This window comes from Anabrus simplex, chromosome 1, assembly GCF_040414725.1.
Source record: "Anabrus simplex isolate iqAnaSimp1 chromosome 1, ASM4041472v1, whole genome shotgun sequence".
Taxonomy (NCBI): domain Eukaryota; kingdom Metazoa; phylum Arthropoda; class Insecta; order Orthoptera; family Tettigoniidae; genus Anabrus; species Anabrus simplex.
The window spans coordinates 756,529,358-756,548,606 of record NC_090265.1 but is presented as its reverse complement, the minus strand read 5'-3'; the positions used below and the strand labels follow the sequence as shown (position 1 = coordinate 756,548,606).

Here is a 19,249-nt window from a genome sequence, read left to right as displayed (position 1 = left end):
GTGAGTGGTGTCTGGATTAGTGCAGAAGTCACAAACCCGTATGGGACTCGACAGCAACCTAGTGGTAAGGCCTGGTGTTACATTATTATGAACAAGCACTAGAAAATTAAAAGTTCAAAATACTCTGTTATAAAATGACAATAACACTAAAAAATTCTTCAATTTTTATTTCTTTACATAGTATTCCCCGCCTGGCTACTCATTCGCGCAACCCGGTTGACGAAAATTTCTGGGAAGAACACTGGAGGGGATATGAAAATATTGTTTGCAAATGACATAGTGATCTGGGGAGTCAACAATACAGAAGTGCAAATCCAACTAGAGGCTTTAAATGACAATATTGAGAAATATTGTGTGAAAATCAGTGTGGAGAAGAGCAAAACAGAGGCGATGACAGGATGAGAAGGAAAAGGAATCATTCATATCAGGTTGTTGAATAGTTCAAATATTTGGGAAGTGAAATAATGCACGATGCAAGGTTGGATAAGGAGATGAGCAGAAGGGTACAAGCAGGAAGTACGTTCTACCAGAATGTAAGGAACCTGGTGTGGAGCAGAGAGGTTCCTATGAAATTTAAAGAGATAATGTACCCCTATATTAACGTATGCATCAGAGACTTGGACTTTAACAGCAAGAATTGAGAGTAAAATTCAGGCCAGTCAGATGAAGTTCCTGACAAGTATGGTGAGGAAGACAAGGAGAGAGAGTAAGAAATGTTGAGGTCAGAAAAGAGATAGGGGTACAAAAACTAAGTGATAGGATGGAGAAGAATAAATTGAGATGGTCTGGACATGTTCTGAGGTTAGAAGAGGGAAGGATACCAAAACGAGTGTTGGAGGTAAAGATAGAAGGAAAGAGGGCAAGAGGGAGACCCAGAGCAAGATGGATGGACTCTGTTGAGAACAGTATAAGAAAAAAGAAGACTGGACTGGAATACATTTGCTGAAGAGACGTGGTAGAAGGAGAGGCAATGGTGGAGAAGTGCCATCAACACCCCGACCTGGCAGGAGCTGGACAACAGGAAATGAAAATGATGATGGATAAAATGAATCTAAATTTTGCTGTGAGCTATATGTAGTCTGTTAATAATATGACAGTGTTGGTCTTACATCTAAGTCTATATTGTTTTCCTTGATGTACTGCCTAAAGCTGTTAAGCTCTGCTGCAGTTATACCTTGCCAGCTCTCCAGTTCGGAGAGCACACGTAAATTTGTACAATGAGTCATTAACAAATGGACTGTCTGCATACTCAAGTTATCACTGTACAAAATCTTAAGTTTTTCCAAATATTTCATTGGATTTCTCAGCAAAACTTTAGCCATAGTTTGGTCACCAATCCCTGTTGAAGACCCTAGCTGAATAAATTTAATGTTAAAACAATTTGAAAGGAGAAATTCCAAATGAGTGTCACCACAGTCAGCAATGCACATGATATGTTCCAGATTCTGAAATGGAGGAACAGTCATCTTCTTCATTGAAAGAGATGTATGGTCTAAGAACTCACAGTTATAAAAAACTAATTTTTTAAGATTTGGACAAAACTGACTGATATAAATCAATGCATTCAAATCAATTTCTTCGACATGTTCCAAATGTAACCATGTTAAAGCACAGCCTTTCATTTCCAGTAACTGTTTAACACGGTCTGTGAAAAAATCACAAGAGAGAAGTTTGAGCTCAGTCATATCATCTAGCGCTGCAAGAACAGTAAGATCACTTACTCGTTCGTCATGATAGATGGAGACATGAGTGACTTTCGGGCACATCTCGATCAACAGATTCAAGTGGAAAGTTGTTACATCACGACTCTGAAATATACGGAAACCAAACTGAGTGTTACATGGAGCAATTGATCTTACATATTCAAGGACTTGACCAAATTCATCACAACGTCCAAAATCTTCCAAAAGTGGCAACTTCAGTAATAACTGTGCATAGCCTTCAACAGAGACAGATGTACGATATAAGTGCACTTCTTTGAGTTTTTGACAACTCTGCAAGTAACTCACACTGCGGTCCGTAACTGATCGTGAGGCAGTAACGTCCAGCTTCTGAAGTTTCTTACAATTCAGGCTCACTAGAGACAAAATATGGTCTGTGCAATCAAAACACAGACAAAGAGAGGTAAGGTTCTTCATAGAGGTAACACCTTGTATTATTGATCTTTCCATGTCAGAGGTTTTCCAACCACCAGATGCAGATCCTAGGTTAAGACCTTCCAGTCCAGTCATTTTATGAAGATTTTTGAACAAAACATGCCTCATTATCTTAGGCCAAAGTGAAAAGTCAATGTTACGAAGATGCGGGTGAAGAGCCACCTCGGTCAACTTCACTACAACATTCATGTGGTTCACAAACAAAGACATAGAATCATAAATAGCAAATGTACTCTTGTTTTCTTGAGATTCAAATTTTGTGAATGTACTTTTGGTCTCCATTATTAAATCAGCAATAGACGACAGCACTTGGTGAGCCATTTTATCAAAAAGGTACCACGGTACACTAGCATACAGGAGTTCATTCAATCGATCCAGTTTGGCCTGCAAGAATCTAATCCCTTCCGCTGAGTCTCTTCGTGAAACAGTGCATACAGGTTCTATCATAAGACGGCCCATCTCTCTTACAAACATTCCCACAGCCTGGAGAGCAAGAGCCTCCAAGCAGGGAGGCTGCTTTTTCTTAGGCATTTGCAGTGCCGTGGGTGGAATGCATCAACCAAAGAACCACACCACGACTGCAAAGAAAAGACACACACTAAGAAATGAAGATATATCCTGTGGGTCATGCTATGTTTCTCATAATTAACTTAGGATATTCAACAGTTACAACAAAAAGTTTTACAAAAATAATTCAGTAAAGAATTACAATGTAGAAAATCATGCACAAAGTCTATAAAAGCAAGAAAATGAATTTCACTGACTATAGCAGATTGGTATATCAACATAACACTTTTAAAAAAGCTATCCAACATCACAACTTACTGTATTTTGAAGGCTTATTATGTGAAAAGAAGGAAGGTTTTCCCTCAAGTCCCAGCTCCAAGTAGGTTTCTCGCTGAAGACAAAGCACCAAATGACCACAAGGTGTTATACAGACACAATCATCAACATCAATATGAGTCTTGTCACTCAACACTGACAGCTGACCTGGCAACAAGAATAAAAACATAATTATCTATCATGTTAATAAATACCATAATAATTAGGGTTAGGATTTTCATGTTGGAGCATGACTGATATATGCTTGTTATGAAAAAATTAATTGAATTATAGGACTTTGTTAAGTCATATTTATGCATAAATGGCCAATTTTGTGTCATAGAGCATATTTTAGTTTGTAAATGGTCACATTCATAATATTTTCACTCTTTCAGGTAGTAAAGATCTTTTCTCAAGGGATTTCTTTCTTCCATGTACAATTGAGTTGTTCCATTCCTCCGAATTACACATTACATTTTTGTAATGGTAAGAATCTACCTTCCTCCCCTATTTCTATGGAATTCACAATATTCACCTTATCCTTACGCAACAGTGAGCTATTTGTATCACCTGTTGTTACACTACGAGCAGGTAGCTAGTGGGCACCACACTGCGGACAAGTGTCCCAGAGGTTATTGAATCTTGCTGAAGTCTGAAGTGTGTGTTCTGTGTATTATAATTCAGAAAAAAATGCTTTAAGTGAAGCAAAGTATTCAAGTAAAATTACAACAGTTCGTCTCAATATGGTGAGAAAGTGTACTGTATTGTATACCGTGCGATGACCTTGTTTAACATTCAGCAGCATGTGGCAGCAGAAAAGCACAAACGTGGAGTACAACGAATTGAAAATGGAAAGGCACCACAGCATATGCTCCTAGTAGAATCGTGCCATTTTTATTCACCATTCTGTGATAACTCTGTACAGCCTTCCTTTGTGCAGACATTCTTTTAAATATGCTGAACATTCCAAATTTTTGTGAATTCTTAAAATAAAATAATAAAAATATACTAGCAAATCTCTTCCCAATCTTTCTACATTAAGAAAGGACTACATCAGCCAAAGCTACTAAAAAACTATGCAAAAAATCAAACAATTTGGCTCCAAATAAAAAATAAGGGTATCACTTGATGAAACCACAGACTCTATGGGGACTTTGGAAGAAGATGGTCCAGGTGAAAGGTTTTTAACACATTGGAGACCGAGCCCGAGTGTATATCGGGGTGGGGTAACAGCACAGACTGACCATGCCCGAGGCTAATTCGGGCCCACGTATTTGTTATATTGTCAACACAGACAAGACGAGATCGGGCGAAAAGTATACATAAAACTTTGTAGAACATTTATAACAGCTATACCGTGCGTTCGTGTCCTCTATCGTTTTCTCGAACTTTTAGCAGCTTATTTTTTCTCGAGTTCGCTTATAAACTCCATGCTTCCAGTCTTGTTTCCAGCCGCTCAAGGCGCACGCTTTCAGAGTTTTGTTTACATCGTGCGAAGTGTTTGTACTGTGTTTTGTTTCTGCTATCATGATTGGATCATTGAATGAAAGTGGAATTGTAGAGATTTTAAGAGATTTTTGATGACAGTGGTTGAGAAGAAGAGGTCGATGATTCGGATCTAGACCATGATTTCGAACTTCATCTATTATATCATATTCCACTCAGGTGTGATTTTGCACTTTGTAGTTTATTTAGCTAATGTTTCATGATCTTCATATGACTGGAGATTCATTTATAACGAAGTGAAGCAAGCTCTGATAATTCAAAGGCAGGGACTGATTCACATTCGCCGGGTACTTTTGCCAATTTGGATGCACTTGCAAAGCCTGTGCAGATAAAGGAAAAGCGAGAAATGGGAAAGTAATGTGAAAAGAAACATGCTGGTGGTATCCAATGTATTTTGTAGCATTATGTGTAAGACTTTGTTGTCAGGCTTTTTTTTTTTTTTTTTTTTTTTTTTTTTTGTTGCTGCAAGAGGCATTCCCTTGTAAATGTGTAATGTGAAAAGTATTCAATAGATCTTAATGCAAATTTTTAATCTGTAGAATAGACACTTTTAATATTTGATGATATATACGTCTTATAATTGCAAGCTACATACTATTTTCTACAATGTTTTAAAAACCTTCAAAATATGGCGGTCTGCCTGCCCACATGCCACCTTAAGACACGGTCTCCAATGTGTTAATAAACTTTGAACATTTAAAAAAAGTCCATTTTTCTACCAATAGAAAACTTTTTTTTTCTATTTGCTTTACGTCGCACTGACATAGATAAGTCTTATGGCGACGATGGGATAGGAAAGGCCTAGGAGTTGGAAGGAAGCGGCCGTGGCCTTAATTATGGTACAGCCCCGGCATTTGCCTGGTGTGAAAATGGGAAACCACGGAAAACCATCTTCAAGACAGCCGACAGTGGGACTCGAACCCACTATCTCCCGATTACTGGATACTGGCAGTAAACTGTTTGACGTACCTATGCATGCCATATGCATTTAAGGAGTTCAGCATGACAATGTACTGTTCTTCATAACAGATGCTGCACCTTATATGCTGAAAGCTGCCAAATCAAATGGTGCATGTGACTTGTTTAGCAAACCTTACCCAGAGTTGCACAAGAGATTTGTAGTCAATTCAGTGAGGTTGATAAATTTATTCGATGTGTCGAGGAGGTCTTCTTGAAAGCCCCTTCAAGTATTGTATCATTTAAGTTGTTAGCTGCCAGGACTAATGGTTCAGACGGTTGAGGCGCTGGCCTTCTGATCCCAACCTGGCAGGTTCGATCTTGGCTCAGTCCGGTGCTCAAATACGTCAGCCTTGTGCTGGTAAATTTACCGGAACGTAAAAGAACTCCAGTGGAACTAAATTTTGGCATCTCCGAAAATAGTAAAAGTAGTTAGTGGGGCGTAAAAACCAATAACATTATTATTATTATTATTATTATTATTATGTTAACTCCAGAAATTCCCTTTCTGCCTTCTCCCATTTTGATAAGATGGGAACTCTGCAACTATTACTGCCAAAACATTGCGAAAAGTATCACTGATTCATTTGATAGCAGTGAAGCCGCTTCAATTGGACTAGCCCAGGAATTAATGTCTAATTCTGACACATCAGGTCAATTTTCATACATCAAATTTTTGTTTCCTTCCTGCTACTATAATCAGAAGTGCCACTAGTGAAGCAGAGAGAACTAGTGGAAATAACTGTGAATAAATTTAATGTTGTTTGTGGTAAAGTAGGGCAAGAAGTGGGAAAAGTGTTAGATATCAGTAAAGCCTATCGCACATTATATTCCATTTCAGTGATTTTGATGGGTGAAAAGTTTTCTCTTAATCATTTAGAATTAGATTCAAATGATATTGTCCATTTCAAATATGCTCCTGTTGGGTCAGCAGAAGTAGAAAGATTTTTTCGAAATACAAGGCTTTGTTGGCTGAAAATAGGAAATATTTTTTATGTGAAAATTTGCACATGGTATTCATTGTATCCTCTCTACAGAGAAACAAGGAAATGACATTTGGTCCTTGTTTCAGTGACGGTGAAATCCTGACATTCACCTCCCCGCGGTAGAGAGGGGGCAAAGACTGCATATACAGGCGGCTAACGAATGAAGGGATCTATTATCTCCCGATATAAGGAGATCCCCTATACCAAGTGCCAACAGTCTCCTTGAAAGTGGATGAGCGGGTATGCCGTAAGGGCACTCTATTGTCCTGGGGACAAGAAATTGTTCCCAAAGGCGGAAAAACCAGTTTGGTCAACGGCATTAGGATGCAGAAGGCAATGGGAAACCACTGCATTAAAGATCCTAAGAGATATTCCAATAGATCCACATGGCATGGCTGCAACGTCAAGATCGGAGCTTTTTTTTTTTTTGCTAGGGGCTTTACGTCGCACCGACACAGATAGGTCTTATGGCGACGATGGGATAGGAAAGGCCTAGGAGTTGGAAGGAAGCGGCCGTGGCCTTATTTAAGGTACAGCCCCAGCATTTGCCTGGTGTGAAGATCGGAGCTGGCCGTGTGGATCGTCTATCTCCGTTTGGAGACGGCGTCTTAAGAAGATTAACTGTATATGGCAACTCATGGCTCATAAACTGCAGTAAAAAGAAGCATGTGAAAATAATTGCAGCATGTACACTGACTGACAGAGCAAATGCAACACCAAGAAGGAGTGGTTCGAAAGGGATGAAAGTTGGGGAAAAAACAGAGACGGCACGGACGAATAATTGATGTTTATTTCAAACCGATATGCAGGTTACACAATGCGCACGGCATCGACTCAGTAGGATGTAGGACCACCGCGAGCGGCGATGCACGCAGAAACACGTCGAGGTACAGAGTCAATAAGAGTGCGGATGGTGTCCTGAGGGATGGTTCTCCATTCTCTGTCAACCATTTGCCACAGTTGGTCGTCCGTACGAGGCTGGGGCAGAGTTTGCAAACGGCGTCCAATGAGATCCCACACGTGTTCGATTGGTGAGAGATCCGGAGAGTACGCTGGCCACGGAAGCATCTGTACACTTCGTAGAGCCTGTTGGGAGATGCGAGCAGTGTGTGGGCGGGCATTATCCTGCTGAAACAGAGCATTGGGCAGCCCCTGAAGGTATGGGAGTGCCACCGGCCGCAGCACATGCTGCACGTAGCGGTGGGCATTTAACGTGCCTTGAATATGCACTAGAGGTGACGTGGAATCATACGCAATAGCGCCAAAAACCATGATGCCGCGTTGTCTAGGGGTAGGGCGCTCCACAGTTACTGCCGGATTTGACCTTTCTCCACGCCGACGCCACACTCGTCTGCGGTGACTATCACTGACAGAACAGAAGCGTGACTCATCGGAGAACACGACATTCCGCCATTCCCTCATCCAAGTCGCTCTAGCCCGGCACCATGCCAGGCGTGCACGTCTATGCTGTGGAGTCAATGGTAGTCTTCTGAGCGGACGCCGGGAGTGCAGGCCTCCTTCAACCAATCGACGGGAAATTGTTCTGGTCGATATTGGAACAGCCAGGGTGTCTTGCACATGCTGAAGAATGGCGGTTGACGTGGCGTGCGGGGCTGCCACCGCTTGGCGGCGGTTGCGCCGATCCTCGTGTGCTGACGTCACTCGGGCTGCGCCTGGACCCCTCGCATGTGCCACATGTCCCTGCGCCAACCATCTTCGCCACAGGCGCTGCACCGTGGACACATCCCTATGGGTATCGGCTGCGATTTGACGAAGCGACCAACCTGCCCTTCTCAGCCCGATCACCATATCCCTCGTAAAGTCGTCTGCCTGCTGGAAATGCCTCCGTTGACGGCGGCCTGGCATTCTTAGCTATACACGTGTCCTGTGGCACACGACAACACGTTCTACAATGACTGTCGGCTGAGAAATCACGGTACGAAGTGGGCCATTCGCCAACGCCGTGTCCCATTTATCGTTCGCTACGTGCGCAGCACAGCGGCGCATTTCACATCATGAGCATACCTCAGTGACGTCAGTCTACCCTGCAATTGGCATAAAGTTCTGACCACTCCTTCTTGGTGTTGCATTTGCTCTGTCAGTCAGTGTATTAACTATGCACTGAGAGTTTTAATACAATGTCACAAAATACGAGGCTCATGGTTTGTGAGACATTAGGAGGTGAACTTTAGCACTCTGACAGTCGTGAGATAAATTATTGTAACTTGTACAGTTATTTGCATCAGAGTGTTTGTGAAGTGTTCAGTGAAACCTGAAATGAAATATCTACGAAAACAACCAGGCCCCCCAAAGTTAAAGAGGTGCCAATGGAAGCCATTGTAAAGCAAGCAGTGCAGGAAGCGCTGAGCAGTAGACGAAATACATCCGCATAGGGTTGGGAAAAATCAAAATGGCCGTCCAAGACCCATAATATTGTGAAGTTTGTTTTGTACCGGAAAAGAAATGCAATGTTTGTAAACAAAAAAAAAACTCAAGGGTACAAACAAAACAATTCGAGAGGACCTAATCCCAGAGAGACTGTGGCTTCTACAGGATGCTATAAGTAAGTTCAGTGTGTGGAACGTGTGGTTGAAGGATGGCATAATTTATGTTAAGCAGGGAATTCGTAAAATACCTGTGTCAAACCGCGAAGATCTCGATCGTATTCACCGAGATTCTGTAAACTAAATACCACTATACAGAATTTCAACTGTAGCAGTACATTTTTATCATAAATTTCAGTTTTAATTTTATCTAGTGCAGTTTTTCCTTTTATATCTACAGTTAAATTGCAAGTTGGCAGCAACAAGCAACCAGGAAGCAGATGCCTCTAGTTTCAGCCTCTCCAACCCATAGTCCCAGCCCCCACCCTAAGTAACGCTAATCACCTTCAAGACATTCTTTCATCTTACCCTACCTCCTTACAAATAACTCATGTAAAAACCCAGAGCATTCTCCCACATTTCCCGGAATTCTCTAAAATATTCTCAATCTGCAACGTGTATGCCATTCTATTCTCCGAGTCGTGGTTGTGTCATTCTATCCCTTCATCTCGTTAGAATGAATGGTTATTCATAAGCAGGGAACGGATTTATATGTACTAATAATTATTGAAATATGTACATATATATTGTTATTTTTATTGAAATATGGAATTATATATGCACTTAAAATTACACATGTAACATTAATTTCTATTTAATATCAAAGTTCAAAGAAGCTAAACAAAATGTTGCACTTCTCATTTTAATATATCTGAAAAACACACACACAATCTTTTATTCTCTGTTACCAAAACAATGGATTACAAAATGTTCTTTTAAGTGCTGGAAAGTGAATCTTCTTCTATCATCTCTAAGGACAGATTTATATTGACTGAAACTGCATTCAACATTGGAAGAGGTAATGGGGGCATAATTCAACTTCACAATATCTGCTGGGGTTAAATCCAATGTTAATTTTACACTTGAATCTCCACACAGCATTACAGCAACCTTTGTCATTTCTTCATATGCAGGGTACTTTGAAAGTACAGTAGCCATCTTCATGTTTGCTACATCTGCAACTTTACCTGTACCACGATTTAGTTGTTCCACAGTTTTATTCACAATTTCACAACTTTCAGAAAGTGAGAGATGCAAGTTTTGGAGCCTTTTCAGTGTTTTTGCGATGCATGAAAAATTATGATGAATGTAACTTAAGTCATTTCTCACACTTGTATCACAGACAAACTGTTTTCGCAGCTTCAATTGAGGCTACATCTTCAGAGTCCATGGCATGCAGAACGTTCTTTAATACAGTCTATATATTCAACATAATATTCAACCGCTTGAAGCTATGTACCCCACCTAGTCAGAATCGACTTAGGCAGCAATGGAATCTCTGGGTACGTTTCTTTCAAAAGATGAACTCTTTTGTGAGCTTTGACAAAACTTTTTTCACTGAGGAAATCAATAAATTTACTTTGGGCTAACTGCCTCTTACCACTTCTGCCACACGATGAAAAGCATTTGCTACACATGTTAAATGAGTCATCTTAGGATATACAACACACAATGCTTCTCCAGCTTTTATCATATAAGGTGCAGCATTGCTAATAAAAAGTAACACTTTATTATAGTTAACGCCCTGTGCCAGAGGATACCCATAGCCTCACTGAACAGTTTTGCTATAGTTTTGTTATTGCACTTTTCTAGAACATCACAGTAAGAGAATCCGTTTATAATAATCTTCGCTTAACACACCAATGATTACATTGCCAATTAGCCTGCCTTCTTTGTCTGTTGTCTCATCAATGGAAACCCAAATTGGACCTTCTTTAATCTCTTGCCGTATCTTCCGAACAGTTTCATCATATATGGCTGAACAGTACGTTTTTCTGAACAGGTTGAACCTCCAGTTATTTAATTTTTAACATCCAGGATAGATCGTTTAGTATATTTCTCGAGAAATTCCCTGAAGCACTGATTATTCAGTGTGAAGACAGGTATGTCAGCAGAGATGAGAGCACAGCAGAGATCGGTGTTGAACTCTGACGTTACACTGGAAGTTGCTGGTTGTGTCAGAAACAACTGTCTCTGCTTGGAATCTCGTTGTTTGTTAGCCTGGTGTTTACTGGTTGAAACGTGCTGTTGCACATGGAACCTTTGAGTAGATGTCACTGTACAATGACACAAATTACAAAATAATATCTTACTGTCAGTTGATAAACCATCTTCTTTAAGTTCTGATACATAACTTTCAGGAGCCTCCGTGGCTCAGACGGCAGCGCGTCGGCCTCTCACCGCTGGATACCGTGGTTCAAATCCCGGTCACTCCATGTGAGATTTGTGCTGGATAAAGCGGAGGCGGGACAGGTTTTTCTCCAGGTACTCCGGTTTTCCCTGTCATCTTTCATTCCAGCAACACGCTCCATTCTCATTTCATAGCATCTATCAGTCATTAATATATCACTTTGGGAGTGGCGACCCCATCGTACTAACAGCCTATATATGCTTCATTCATTACATCCCTGACCCGGTCAATGACTGGAAAACAGGTTGTAGGTTTTCATTTTTTTTTTCACATAACTTTCAATTTTAAACTGGTTGACTGAGCTACTTTAGGCATATTGTAACAACGTTAATGTCTTCAATGAATATCAATATAGAACTGCACACACTGAACATACAAGATCACTAGGATCCGTCTCACTGCTAATTCAAACTGTGAATGACTGATAGTGAAGTAGATGGAGTTATAAAGCAATCAAAGGGAATGTCCGAATTGCGAACTAATCCGGAAACCACTAACACATCGTCAATGAATGAGATTTCCCTAGTTACGAAATTATGCCACAGACACAGTCGAAGTTATGTAATGCAGCTTATCAGTGCTGTAAGTGTGATTCAGATAGTCACAGTACTGACCGGCTGATCTCCACCACTTCCGGGCTAAACCTCTCTCTATCTTCGCACCGCTTATCAGCTTATTTTATAAGCCCAGGCGTGGACAGGCGTGATAATGACCTGCACACCAGTTCAAATATTAATTTTTTTAATATAGATTTTTAATTTATTTCTCTATTATTGAGAGGACTGCTAATTTAATATAATTTAATACTTTTTAATAATAATGTTATTTGCTTTATGTCCCACTAACTACTCTTTTACGGTTTTCTGAGACGCCGAGGTGCCGGAATTTTTTCCTGCAGGAGTTCTTTTACGTGCCAGTAAATCTACAGACACAAGGGTGACGTATTTGAGCACCTTCAAATACCACCGAACTAAGCCAGGATCGAACCTGCCAACTTGGGATCAGAAGGCCAGCGCCTCAACCGTCTGAGCCACTAAGCCCGGCTTAATACGTTGTACCGTTTTCATCGTCCTGAGATCGGAATAAAGGTCGTCGTACGAAATTATAAGTTTGCCATGCACGGTAATGATCGCGAAGATTACGTAATTGGGCCATACGTCAGAAAAGAATGCATATATTAAGTAAAATAGGCCGTGATTTCGAAGTGTATACATTTTACGAACGTATATATTCAAGAAGGCCATGCACGTGACGGCAAAGATATTTATTTGATGAATTAAAGATGCCTAGATCACGGACTGAGACGGAAAGTTATAAAGGATCCATGCGGCCGTAAAAAAATAATAGAAGGTGTTCAAGATTGTTAAAACAAGAAGAAGTAGCTGAACAAAAAAAAAAAATCCGTTACGAAAAACGACGTAAATTTATCCTCGAGAAGTAAGGCCAATCTTTGAGTAAATAAGAAGGGAGATATTGCAGTAATTTCCGGCTGGAGAACCGTCGAAGCGAAAGAATATTTGGAAATCAAATATATACGAAGGAATATCGTGAAGAGCGAGTTAGAAAATACCCAAACAGTAGTCGGAGTATAGGCTCAAGACCGTACGAGAAATCAAGTTGAATATAACGCTGTATAGGTTGATTAGCCGAACAAAAGAAATTTTTAGAGAGCTAACTTGATATATTCTAACTGTTAAATTGCTACAAAGAATTAACCTTGAGTTACTGTCCTAAAAACCTGATCTTAGATACAAACTTGATATACATTCCTGAGAGTATGGATGTGAAATTAACTCCCGATTTGGAAATATTTCTTTCTTTTATGACTGACTGCAACAACATGATGAGAGGCTAAATCGGAGATGGAGCCGGCTGTCTGACGGAAACCGCCCAGCTCTTTCTACTATCCCGAGTCCCAGAACTACGACCTGATGGTGACATAACGAAGGATGGAGTCGTTCTACGCAATCCTAAGATGACAACATCGAAGCCAGAGCCAGTCATCTAACGTCAGTGATCGCAAGATAAGTTCCAAAGAGTTATTTTATTTTCTTGAAATTAATATGCAGTAAATATAGTTGTAATTATAGTGAACATTGGTATGTTGTTTTTACGTAGTTCTTCGTGATAAAATCACAGTCGTTACCATCTTCGCAATGAGATTGTCCTTGTTGACTTCTTATTATTAATGTGGGAATAGGTATTTCTTCAGGAGTTACAATCAATGCCATAAGATAGGAATGCTTATAACTGAGCAAGGAGAGATTCAGAATGTAATTTTTAACCATTATGGGACAAAAACATCGTATTTAAAGTGACGTAACCCTAATTTTATATTCTTGAAGAAGATAGTTGATTTCTGAATAACCTATATGTGTTTGCTGATACGACGCAATGAAATGTGAGTACATATTAACTTATTTGATTTATATATGCATTTCATTTTTAGGCTAATGTGTTTATGCGCATAATATATGATTTCTAACCCAAAAGAATACCGTTATAGTACAGTAATGTGGTGTTAAGTTGATTTGCCGTCATGTTGATGATGATAAATGTTTACGTAGAGAAATTATGATTTGAGTGGCATGTTAATGTGGGATTATGAATAATTATTCGCTGTGATATGTTTATGAGAATGAATAATGACATATTATGGATAATTGTGGCGGTAAATACGGCGTATTATGGGCCGATGGTGATGTTTGCCATACGCGGCAAAATATATATATATGGTATGCGAGATATATTGGGTTAGTGGTACACGAGTACAATGAAATACATCGCGGATTTCATACATGGGTTACCATAAACTGTCTTCAAAGGAAATATCCAAGTAGGGAATAAATAAAAGAAGGGAAACTTGTTGTCTTCATAGATAATATATATCAACGTTGTACTGAATATTATTGGAAGCATGTTGTCAAGAATGAATTTAATTCATAGAACAATCCCATAATTTAAAATCTCTACCGCAATTAAATAAAATAGGATACCAAATACATTCCTACGGAATTATAGATACCTGATTAAATATTGCTAAACCATAAAACATGTTAGGTACAATTTTTATTTCAACTACGATTATAATTAGTCTTTGTACGATACCTACATTTAGTTTTAAGGTGTTATTTGAATATTTTAACTAAATGACATGGTCCAGGTGACCAATATTTCTCATTTAAAGAACAATATATATTTGAAATAGCCATTTTTGGGCCGATATATTTGGAACTTACTTGTGATTGCTAACGTTATAACATCAAAATAAGTGAATCATTGTGACAGAATGTTGATGTGATAATGATGAAAATAAGCATTTTTTTATAAAAGAAAGAAACAAGAACTGATGGACTCAAACTATACAATTTTATTATGAAGTTTAATTAGGATTAGGGACTTAGATTTATTTTCAACCTAAAAATATGATACTACGTTTTTTTTTCAATAGAAAGAAAATGTACTTTCAACTTTATAATCAAGAAAACTTATCCTTATTTTTGTGATGCGCTTAACTAATGGAGAAGAATAGTTGAATCAGATTGAAGTTAACTTAAATTTTCTTTGTTAGAGAAGAGGAAGATATTTGATGATGATAATTATTAGTAGATTTTCTTTTATGATTCCGGAATCAAGAAATAAATTATAGATTACCCAATTTAGATGTTATTATTTTAGGAGATAGGCTAATATTATTAGGATTTAAGTAATTTTGAATTAATCCATTTAAAAAAATATATTTTATTTACTTTCTTCACTTATATTCGGATGATTGGACTTGAAAACCTAATATTGATTCAGGATGATGAATGGTATCGATAATAATTTATTGAAGAGGAAATGAGGTGTCTCAGTTGATCTCACGTAAAATATTATGGTTCATGGATGCAATTTAATTATCCCTGAGAGGTGTCGCGTGGCAATGTAAGGATTACCATATCAAATATTCTGATAGGAAAATTGAAGGTTACGACATCGCTAAAATTCTATGATGCGATAACTGTTTATACGATGAGGATTTAAACCGAACTTAGCCAACGACACTTAGCATCAATTTTATTATGCATTCATCCGTTTAATGGTCTGTAAGAGTGACGGGTGATTGAGGGGAAAATAGCCGGAGCAATTGTTAGGTCACCCAATGGGACGCACATATTAGAAATGGTTGCCCAATATGGTGCATGACAGAAACCTCCCCCCCCTCAGGATGGTGCACAACGTTTTAGCCAAAATATGAACTATATGGATTTTAATGATGAAGAATATGGAACATATGTGCTAAACTTCAAAATATGGAAAAAATGGAAAATGAATACTCCATTTTTCAACTCCACATGTCATGATTCGTAAAGATCAATTAAAGATTAATATAATTAATTTTAACTTCCTAAAGAGATATGTATTTACATATAAATCCGTTCCCTGTTCATGCGTTAGGAACGATAGGAGCGCTAAGCTCAGAGGAGGTGTCGGTATGTATATATGGGATGATGTGAAGTATAAGGTGATACTAAAATCCCCCAGTGAGTTCTCCAGTAGCCCTGAATTCTTGTTCGTTGACCTCATAGTTCAAAATGATTGCTTGATGTGGTGTATTGTCCGCAACATCACAAATCCGGAGGAAGCCCTACATGACCTAACACCCAGGTATGAGCATCTGATTTTAATGGGAGACTTTAATACATACATACATACATACATACATACATACATACATACATTATCATTATAGACTGTTATGCCTTTCAACATTCAGTCTGCAAGCCTCTGTGAATTTAATAAACGTCCCCATAATCCTCGATTTGCAACTAGTGCTGTGGCCTCATTGACAATCTTATGTTAATTTTAAGGACACTTCCTCTAGAGCATTACTTTGTCAATTTTATATATTTTTCATCTAAACAGTGTTATGTGGCTGAAGATGTTGATAATATACGAAACATGTACCACTTTTGACCTTTAAAATTGCCTTAAGCAATCACTGTATCGACTAGGTGCAAAATAAATAAATACTTAATTGTGAATCTATTAAAGTGCGATACGGACCATGAAACTGATTTTATGTAGTCCCCCAGTATAGCGAACATCTTTTCCCTTGGTACCCTGTCATATGCTTTCTCTACATCTACGAAACAAACACAACTGCCTATTCCTCTCGTAGCATTTTTCGATTACCTGGCGCATACTGAAAATCTGATCCCGACAGCCTTTCTGTGGTCTGAAACCACACTGGTTTTCATCCAACTTCCTCTCAAAGAATGATCGCACCCTCCCTTCCAAGATGCTTCAATACTGGTTGCAATCCTTCCTGTTCCCTTGCTTATAGATAGGAGCAATTACCGCTTTTGTTCAATCTGAAGGTACCTTACCAACACTCCATGCTAATTTTACTATTCTATGAAGCCATTTCATCCCTGCCTTCCCACTATACTTCACCATTTCAGGCCTAATTTCATCTATTCCTGCTGCTTTATGACAATGGAGTTTATTTACCATCCTTTCCACTTCCTCAAGCTTAATTTCACCATCATTTTCCTCCTCCCCATGAGCTTGGCTGTTCGCAACACCACCAGGATGATTTCCTTTTACATTGAGAAGATGTTCAAAATATTCCCTCCACCTCTCCAGTGATTCCCTGGGATCTATTATGAGTTTACCTGAATTACTGAAAACACTGGTCATTTCTTTTTCCTCCCTTCCTAAGATTCTTTATTACTGTCCAGAAAGGTTTCCCCGCTGCTTGACCTAGCCTTTCCAGCTTATTACCAAAATCTTCCCACGACTTCTTTTTGGATTCAACAACTATTTGTTTCGCTCCGTTTCTTTCATCTACGTACAAATCCGTCTGCCTCGGCCCTTGTTTGGAGCCATTTCTGATAAGCCTTCTTTTTACATTTACAAGCTGCGATCACTTCTTCATTCCACCAAGATGTTCGCCTTTTCCTATCTTTACACACAGTTGTTCCTAGGCATTCCCTTGCTGTTTCTACCACAGCATCCCTGTATGCCACCCATTCACTTTCTATATCCTGAACCTGCTTACTGTCCACTGTTCGAAACTTCTCACTTCCATGTACTTCTGTCTAATTTCCTCGTCCTGGAGATGTTCTACCCTTATTCGTTTGCAGACAGATTTTACTTTCTCTACCCTAGGCCTAGAGATACTTAGTTCACTACAAATCAGATAGCGGTCTGTATCATCGAAAAATCCCCGGAAAACTCGTACATTCCCAACAGATTTCCTGAATTCGAAGTCTGTTAAGATATAGTCTATTATGGATCTGGTACCCCTAGCCTCCCATGTGTAGTAGTGAATAGCCTTATGCTTGAAGAATGTATTCGTAACAGCTAAACACATACTAGCACAGAAGTCCAGCCAACGCTTCCCATTCCTATTAGCTTCCATATCTTCCCCACATTTACCAATCACCCTTTCGTATCCTTCAGTTCTATTCCCAACTCTCGCATTGAAATCGCCCATTAACACTATTCTATCCTTGCTGTTGACCCTAACCACGATGTCACTTAATGGTTCATAAAACTTGTCAACTTCATTCTCATCTGCACCCTCACATGGTGAATACACGGAGACAATTCTTGTCCTAATTCCTCCAACTGACAAATCTACCCACATCATTCGCTCATTTACGTGCCTAACAAACTATGTTGTGTGCAATAGTATTCCTGATAAAGAGCCCTTCCCTTTCCAACACCCGTCAAGTACACTTTATAATCTATCTCTTCCTCGTTATCTCCCCTTACCCGAATATCACCTACTTCTAGCACATCCAGATGCATCCTCTTCGCTGACTCAGCCAGTTCTACTTTCTTTCTTCCATAAGCCCCATTAATATTGATAGCTCCCCATCGAATTCCATTTCGTTCGCCACGCTATTTCCAAGGAGTCCCTCGCCTGTCAAATGGGGGTGGGACTCAGTTACTCCCATAGGTCCGCGGCTTGCTTCAAATGTTCTGAGCTCAGTAAATTCATGAAGCAGGATGCTACCCTACTTGCACATGGTCCAAGTGAGGATCTCTCCTCTAACGGGTTATGGACCACTGGTGAATTGTATAGTCCTAGCCGCCTGAGCACAAGGAGGGCCATGACTCAGAATATATCCAAGATGCCCACTCCCATTCCATAGCAACTGGTATCCCGACTCTCAGGACCACTTACTAGGCCACTCAGCCGTTGCCCATGGTTCATGAACTAGGACGTGACTACAGTAACCCACACCATGAACCACAACTTTAATACAGACTTGAAAAAAAATCTACTGAAACAAAATGACCGACTGAGATGTTTTCATCCATTAATTTGACAATACTACCCCTAAACCCTACATATCATGTTGCCAACTCACGTACGCTCCTCGACCTAATAATTACTAATAATACCAACTGAATACTAACTCATGGTTAGAGCCCTGCATGGATGCGGATATCTGCGGATAAATCAGCCAATATACACAAAGTTAGTGTCATGGCAGATACAAAGTACGTGGCAGTACGGATAATTTTGCTGATAATTACTAAATAATGATGTTTATTGATTTTCACTCAGGTATATTGTTTTTGCTTGTGGTTAGGCAACCCTTGACATTGGTATGGGCGAACAGTGATATACAAAGAGCCTTGAGACCATAAAGCCGTAAATTTGACCTAACTGGATGGAAAAAAGTTCAATACGTCGTTAGTTGTTGCAAGAGAAAATCCCTCAAAAACCTGTGACTGCCAGGTGTCAGGCCTATTGTATTATGTTAACAGATCTATCTGTTTCAATATATTGGGTGTAATATGCTGTAGTTAAATATTTAAATTATCTGCGGATAACCATTTTGCGGATGTGAATAACCATTTGCGGATGCGGGTGCAGATGAAGGAAGGGCGGATGCGGATATTTTGAATATCCGCGCAGGGCTCTACACATGGTCAAATGCCCGTTACCGGTCTCTCCCATCATGACATGGTTTACGCTCTGTGTATTCCTTTTTTTTCTTTTTCTTTCCCCCCCCCCGCTATTTGCTT

General features: G+C 39.5%; 1 protein-coding gene across 3 annotated transcripts in view; it reads right to left on the bottom strand.

The window, feature by feature from the left end:
• Positions 1–19,249, bottom strand: part of LOC136857498 (ribonuclease P protein subunit p40) — a 301,106-nt gene that overhangs the window by 204,325 nt on the left and 77,532 nt on the right. For 2 of the 3 annotated variants that reach the window (XM_067136197.2, XM_067136199.2), the window contains exon 3: positions 2,982–3,146. In XM_067136197.2, coding sequence (XP_066992298.1) covers positions 2,982–3,146 — 165 coding nt within the window. Of the gene's footprint in view, positions 1–194; positions 2,735–2,981; positions 3,147–19,249 lie in introns of those variants that run through there. The other variant, XM_067136196.2, reaches the window with a different exon arrangement.